The sequence below is a fragment of the Lolium rigidum genome, chromosome 1 (genome assembly GCF_022539505.1).
Source record: "Lolium rigidum isolate FL_2022 chromosome 1, APGP_CSIRO_Lrig_0.1, whole genome shotgun sequence".
Taxonomy (NCBI): domain Eukaryota; kingdom Viridiplantae; phylum Streptophyta; class Magnoliopsida; order Poales; family Poaceae; genus Lolium; species Lolium rigidum.
In genome coordinates this window covers 3,884,480-3,892,456 of record NC_061508.1, presented here as the reverse complement: position 1 = coordinate 3,892,456, position 7,977 = coordinate 3,884,480, and the positions used below count along the sequence as shown (strand labels likewise).

General features: G+C 48.8%; 1 protein-coding gene across 1 annotated transcript; it reads right to left on the bottom strand.

Moving 5' to 3' along the window:
- Positions 1-889: 889 nt before the first annotated feature.
- Positions 890-7,166, bottom strand: LOC124703284 (zinc transporter 1-like). The gene is made up of 2 exons (XM_047235512.1): positions 6,521-7,166; positions 890-1,281 (listed from the first exon to the last, which is right to left on the bottom strand). Exons 1-2 carry the CDS (start codon positions 7,164-7,166, stop codon positions 890-892), a joined length of 1,038 nt encoding a protein of 345 aa, XP_047091468.1.
- Positions 7,167-7,977: the final 811 nt, after the last annotated feature.

The following is a 7,977-nucleotide window of genomic DNA, read 5'->3' as shown; positions in this document are numbered from 1 at the left end:
AACACCCCTTGTGAAGTTTGTGAAGAGAAGTGGCACCAAATGGCTAAGTGCAGTGGGCTGAACGGTATATATAGGGGTGGGGCTTTAGTCGCGGTTGGCCTGGCCAACCGCGACTAAAGCTCCTACCATCCACCAGCTGGCCACCGAGCGCCCTGGGCCCAGGCCTTTGGTCGCGGTTCGCCTCCCGAACCACGACTAAAGACTCCATTAGTCGTGGTTCTTATATTTTCGCGACTGGGGCTGGACGAAAGCCTCTTTTTCTACCAGTGACACCTTTTCACCGGAGAGAGTTTGAAACAGACCTGCACAATATTCTCTACATATGCCAAAAATTTCCCAGCTAATCGCATCTGATGAATAATGCCGTTCCCATTTCTTGAAAGATGCAGTAGAATTGAGCACGAAATATGGAAAGAATGGACCTCAGTTGTGGCGTAAACTGGAATGTCGAGATCTTTTTTCATAATTTCAGTAACTAGCAAGTATTTCGTAATAAATCCAAATGTGTTGAGTATGCTAAATGAAATAAAAAAAAAACTTCACACCATTAGTTTTAAGATGATGTGTGGCCCTTGATGAACTCTATACATCATCATTCCAGTAGCAAAGCTCCATAAAAACCACCCAAACTTTAACTAATTTGCACATAATTATTCATCACCTCATCCGGGGAACTTAACCATGGATTGAATTCCACACGAGCACACATTTACACAACATATTCAAACATGTACGAGAAGTCATGCAAATGACATAAATACATATGTGCACACTGCCAAACATAAAACCGAAATGAAATTAAGCATTGTTTGCATGCCCACGGGCATAGATGCTGAAGAATCAAATCAAATCAAAACACAACATGCTCATGAATTAACCGATCCATGGATCAGTCCCATATCATGACAACGGCCATGACAGCAACGCCAGCAAGTGCGCCAAAGAACTTGAAGATGGGCTTGTCAAAATAGTTTGGTTGCTGTGGACGGTACCCCTTGGCCATGAGGTGGTTAACAGCGACATAGATGAAAACCCCCGTGGCGATACCCATGGATATCGCGTAGGTCCAGTCAGCTGCTGAACCCTCAGCTGTGGCGTCGATGGCGATACCGATTCCCACGCCTAGTGGGCTAGACACAGCGAAAGCCAATGAGTAGACAACCGTCATTAGGAACGGGCGCTTGGGGATCATCCGGAGGAGCGCGATGCCCATGGCCACCGCCGCGAAGATCTTGTGGAGCCCGATCGTCCATAGGTTCCTCCACGCCTCACCCTTTGTCGCTGTATTTTGATCAAACGATTAAACGTATGTGGTCAGTATATTGTTCACTTGTCACTATCAACTAGAGTTGCGAGCTTTTGTGTTAATTAATGTCACGGTATGGTGACATATATATCTCCTCGTACCATAGCGGAGAGTCTTTATTATTGTGATCTTTCATTATAGTTAAAATTGTAATATCTTCTATATATTAACAAGGAATGGAAAAGGTCTAAGTGTGGCAAATCCCCCAATCACTTTCATGGTATCAGCCAAAAATTTCTATCAACTTCCACTCATCTCTCTCCCTCAGTCGCCGCTGCCGCTCCCAAACCCTAGCCGGCCGCCGCCCACCCTCCTCCCGATGGCGCCGTCCGAGCCTCACCCCAACGCCCACCTATGGGCGCAGGCCACCGCCATCCAAAGCGTCCGCTCCCTCGTCCCCGTCGTCCTCGACTTCAAGACCAACGCCTTCCCCAAGTGGCGCACCTTCTTCAACATCGCCGTGGATCACCTCACCCTCGCGACACCTTCGACGGATGCCACGTGGCTGCATCTCAAAGCTACAGTCCTCCGCTGGCTCTACGGCTCCATGGCCATGGACATCGTCGACCTTGTCATGCCCACCTCGACCGTGGCCAACGCTCCTGCCGCCACCACGTACATAGTCTGGACCGCTGTTCACGGCCTCTTCAACGAAAGAAGAAGACCCGCGAGGTTTACCTCTCCAAGGAATTCTGCAACGTTAAGCAGGAGGATCGCTCCATCAACGAGTACCAGACGATGCCCCGGCCTCCGACTCGGACCTTGTCACCAACATCATCAAAGGATTGCACGAGCACTACGAAAACGTCGCCAACATCGCCCCCCTCCTCACAACGTTTCCCACCTAAAAAAATAAGTGTATTAACTCAAAATAAGTAAAATATTTTCTGGTTGGTGATTTTACTTATTTTTTATGGATGGTTCCCTTCACTAAAAATCTGAAGCTTACACCGCTCTCTCTTCTTTTCGCGCGTTTGTTTTTACTCGGTTTAGTTTGCCTCTTGCATCCATCCAGGTAGACAACGGCCACGAGTTCGACAACGCCAAGCTCCACTCTCTTGTTGCCACACATGGCATTCACATACGTTTCTCATGCCCGTACACGTTCCAACAAAACGGTAAATCCGAGCTGTGTTATTTGCACTGTCAATAACATCCTACGCCCCCTCTTATTTCAGGCTAGCTTGCCGCCTCGCTTCTGGGTCGAAGCTCTTCACACCACCACATATCGTTCTTAACAGTATCCCCACCAAAGTCATTAGCGTGTTGTCTCCATATTTTGCCTTAACGCCCATCCCGACTACTCGCTCCTTCGCGTCTTCAGTTGTCTATGTTAACCCAATACCGCATTCATCATGCCACATAAACTCTCTCCACGTTCAACTGCATGTGTATTTCTCGGCTACTCCTCCCATCATAAAGGCTATCGGTGCATGGACCTCACCTCCCACCGCATTCTTATATCTCGTCATGTCATCTTCGACGAGGCCACCTTTCCGTTCTCCTCAACGCAGCCTTCTGCCGCTACCACTTATAATTTTCTCGACGATGAACCCCCATCAGTTGTTGTCCCCCCGCCACCACGCGCCCCTCCAGCCGCGCCTCCCTCGTCGCGCTCCGCGCCTCCTCCACCTCTGCCACCACCTGCTCACCGCATGCAACATTCACTTCCCTCCCCTTGAACGGCTTAACCTGCATTTTACTGTCAACGGGTACTCGCCAGTCCAACGTCCGCCCGTGCTGCTCTTAAGAATCCCAACTGGTTGGATGCTATGACCGCGGAGTACCGTGCTCTTCTCAGCAACAACACTTGGGACCTCGTGCCTCCCCCGCTCAACGCCAACATCATCACCGGCAAGTGGGTGTTTGCCACAAGCTCAAGCTCGATGCCTCCCTCGACCTCTATATAGCACGTTGGGTGCTTCGTGGTTTCTCCCAGGAGCACGGCGTTGACTTCGACGAGACATTCAGCCCGGTTGTGAAACCAGCGATGGTGCGCGTCATCCTCTCCATCGCGCTCTCCCTCAACTAGAAGACTCGTTAGCTCGACGTTAAGAATGCCTTCCTCCATGGCACTCTTGACGAGGTCGTCTACTGTCGCCAGCCCACTGACTTCATCGATTCCACCCGCCCCGAGCATGTGTGTCGGCTGGACCGTTCTCTCTACGGTCTCAAGCAGGCCCCTCATGCATGGTACCAGCGCTTCACGACCTTCATCACCTCAAGAGGCTTCACATGTTCGCGCTCCGACACCTCACTATTCGTTCTACAGTGCACCGAGGGAACGGCCTTTCGCTCCTCTACGTCGACGACATCGTCCTCACAGCCTCTTCACCAAAGCTCCTCGACAGGATCACATCATCTCTTTGTTCCGATTTTGTCATGACCAATACGGGCAGCCTCCACTACTTCCTCGGCATCGCGGTCACCCACGACTCTTCTGGCATGCACCTCTCGCAAGCCAAGTATGCCACGGAGATCCTGGATGGAGCGGGCATGGTCGCCTGCAAGTCCGCGACGACGTTGGTTGACATGTCGCTCAAGCTTGCCGCCACCGGCAGTCCTCCCCTGGCCGATCCGACCGAGTATCGGAGTCTTGTCGGGGCATTGCAGTACCTCACCTTCACGCACCCTGACATCGCGTACGTTGTTCACTTCATATGCATGACCCTCGCGAGCAGCACTTGGCGGCCATCAAGCGTATCTTGCGCTACATCAAGGGTACGCTCTCTCATGGCCTGCAGCTCCACTCCACCTCTCCAACCTCCATGGTCACCTACACCAACGCTGACTGGATTGGCTGCCCCGATACTCGTCGTTCTGTGTTGGACTTATGTGTCTACCCAACCTCGTCTCTTAGTCCTCCAAGCGGCAACACACGGTCTCTCGTTCCAGCGCCGAGGCTGAGTATTGTGTTGTCACCAACACCGTCGCAGAAGCTGGCTGGATTCGGCAACTCCTCCATGAGCTTCATCGACCATCTCCGCCCGCTACGGTTGTGTTATGCGATAATGTCAGCGCCGTCTACATGTCCACGAACTTGTTCAGCACCAGGTTGCCAAACACATCGAGATCGATCTTCACTTCGTTCGAGATCGCGTGGCTATGGGCCAAGTATGTGTGCTCCACGTTCCTTCATCTCGTCAGTTCGCGGACATTCTGATGAAACGACTACCCTCATCATTGTTTCTTGATTTTCGGTCCAGTCTCAACGTGTGTCCTCCTCCCGTTGTGACTGCGGGGGAGTGTTAGACCAATATGTCACTTTATCGTGGCATATCTCCTCATACCATACATAGCAGAGAGCCTTAATTATTGTAATCTCACATTATGGTTAGGATTGTAATATCTGTCTATATATTACTAAGAAGGAATTGAAAAGGCTCAAAAATGGAAAATCCCCCGATCACTTTCACATCATTCGCAATTAATTTTAGATTTTTGTCTGATGTGTTCAGTTGCAATCGAGCAGGTGCATGTCAAATTGTCAATTGATCTAAGTCACTACGGGAACCAGTCAAGGTGCCGACGGCCGGCGGCCGTCGGCACAGCTTGTCTTGCCGTCGGCACAGGCCTGTGCCGACGGCAGCCGTCGGCACCTTGCCGTCGGCACAATAACGCCTCGGCACAGACTAAGTTGCCGTCGGCACAGACTAGCCGTCGGCACAACATCCTGTGCCGACGGCAAAGCCGTCGGCATAGAAATAACGTCCGTTTAGTAATTTTGGCTCGAATTTTTTTAAAAAAAAAATTTTGAATTTTTTTTTCAAGTTTTTTAATCTCTCACATGTACCATTTTAACTCTAACTACACTTAATACTAAGTCAAATTTCACTCATGGTCAAACTCAAACTTCCCGGTCGGTCACCCATCCTCACACTACTCCGCCCCTAGCACGCTTAACTTCTCTGTTCCTTTAGACTAGCTTCCATGAAAGAAATGACACTTTGTTGATAATACTACTATATCAATCCTATTAACCCCTATTTCTTGGTGTTGCACATCTTTATTTTTTAATTCCAAACAATTAACTACATAAACTATAAACTACAATGAATAAGTATATTAATCTTGAATTCAAATGGACAATAAAATGATTTTATTTTTTCTTTTTCTATTTAATATAGAATAATTAATATCTTTAAATCCGTAAATCAGAATTTAACAAATAATATGTCAAAATTGATCAGAAAAATAAGAGGAATCCAAATATGACATCTATATCATATTCTGAACCTAAATATGATTTTTATAAAAAAACTTGAGCATTATATCATGTACCTGTAGTTCAAATCTGGTCGGCCTCCTGCCGATTCGGCAGGAATTTGTCTTTTTCATAAGGGGTGGACGGAAAGGTTCTAGATACACCGGTTGAGAAATTGTCCATCTTAGGTGGTCTAGTATTTTTGAAAAATATGTTGCTACCAAGGTGAAACTTTAATTTGGTGGTTGCTTCACAAAACACCCCGTTTTCGACACCTCAAAAATGGAAAATGGTTTTTTCGTGCGATAAAATGGAAAACTTCCTACTGCAGCATCGTATGACATCTCAAGATGCACATGTATGCACAATATGGGTACATTATCTCAAACTATGCGACGATGCTAGCCATAACATTGGTTGTTTGGTGTGAAAGCCATGAAACATCGGACCTGATAGCTCATTTTTGAGAAGGTTTTTGAGATATTTGTAATATTACGTGTTTGATATTTTTCCAAGATAGATCTTATTTTTCTGAAAATTTTGATATATTATTTGTATTTTTCTGAGTTAGAATGATTTAGTTATGATTTTTGGAAGATTAATGTGGTAAAATGGAAAATAGCTATGCCGACGGCTTTGCCGTCGGCACAGGGCTGAAATATGTGCCGACGGCCTAACGCTGTTACCTCGCCGTCATGGCGGAAAGGTTGTGCCGACGGTCCAAACTGTGCCGACGGTTGCCGTCGGCACAGACCTTCCTGTGCCGACGGTTTTCCTATGCCGACGGCTTACCTGCTGGCCTGGCCGGAACGGGTCCTGTGCCGACGGCCCCGATATTTTGCCGTCGGCACAGAATCTGGCCGTCGGCACCTCGGCGCGTTCCCGTAGTGAGTGAAGTTGTTAATTTAGCTGGCTGAGCGATGTGTAGTGTTGCACGATGGATTATAAATGTAAAAAAAAAAAAAAAACATGCGTGCGTTGGCTTGCATGGTGTGGAATTGACTGCTGACCTGAGACGCCTATGGCTATCCCCTCGAAGATGGAGTGGAAGCAGAGCGCAACGATGAGGAGGATCGCGTCCTCGAACGACGACGCCGCGGTGGCCATGAGCATCGGGTGCTTCCCGTGCGCGGGTGATGACTCCACCCCGTCAACCTCGCCGCCCTCCTCCTTGACCTGGTTCTTCTGGCGCCTGGCGACCGCGACGATGGCGACGTCGCTGAGCATGGTGAGCAGGAACCCAGCGCAGGCGAGCATGAAGGAGAAGGGGTACTTGTTCTTGGTGAGGCCATGGAAGGTCTCGGTAGCGTCGGCGAGGAAGTGCATGAGGGCGGTGCCGAGGAAGATGCCCGCAGCGAATTGCGTGCCGAGGAGGAGGAAGGCCTCGTTCCAGCGGTAGAAGTAGGGCGACACGCCGCCGAGGAAGGTGCCCACCAGCAGGATGACCAAGCACCACACCTTGACGGCTATGAGGCCCTTGGAGCGGAGCACCGACCTGTCAACCGCCGGCGCGCTGTCGCCACCCGCTTCCCCGTCGCCGTCGTCGATGCCGCCGTGGCCGCCAGCCGGGTGGAGCTGGATGCTGAGCAGCGCGAGGAAGAGGAGCACAGTGCACATGAGATTCATCTTCGTCTTCATCCTGCCAGCCATCACCATGGAGAGTTCTGTCGCTGGCTAATCAACCTAGCTAGGTTTTGTATCCGTAGCAACTTCGACGATCTCTGCACACATATATATATGGATTGACCAACCAAGGTACAAATTGGATCATTGGTGATATATTGGTAAATGATATTTTTAAGGTCTACTAGCTAGCAAGCTCCTGATTGCATTCCTGTTAATAGTACTATTTCCTTTTTTCACGCTTCAAAAATAAACTAGTATTTCCTTTGGTTGTGTAGTGTAGTACATGCGATGACTTTGATAGTTGTACTGCGTCTCGACGGCGTGCGCGTCTAGTACGACACGGCCGCTCGCGCGCTCGTGTAGTACAACAACGGCCATTGTCAGCGAAGTATATGGAATTATGGATTAGTAGTTGAATATTACGCCGGTTGTTAAATTGTAGTACAACTATGACGCTGTAGATGAGATAATGTTGATTAGGGGATATCGATGGTTCCCAGTGGAGTGCATACCTAGAAAAGACCTCCACCTGGTATCGATGGATGAAAATGGGATGTGTTTATTTTGGGAAACACCTGTATTATTATATGAGTAAAATACACCCACGGTCACTGTATTCGTCGAGGAAAATCACTTTGGTCACTGTATTCTGGATTGTGGACGTTACGGTCATTGAGTTCATCTTTGCCTATCAATACGGTCACAGCTCCTGGATCGTATGTATTTTTGTATACGTGGAATAAGCAGACTCTTTGGCCCAGTGGGATATTGCATTCAGGATCTTAACTGCTTCCGGCTTTGGAATTTATAACCGCATGCATGGACGGGATTTTTGCAAAGG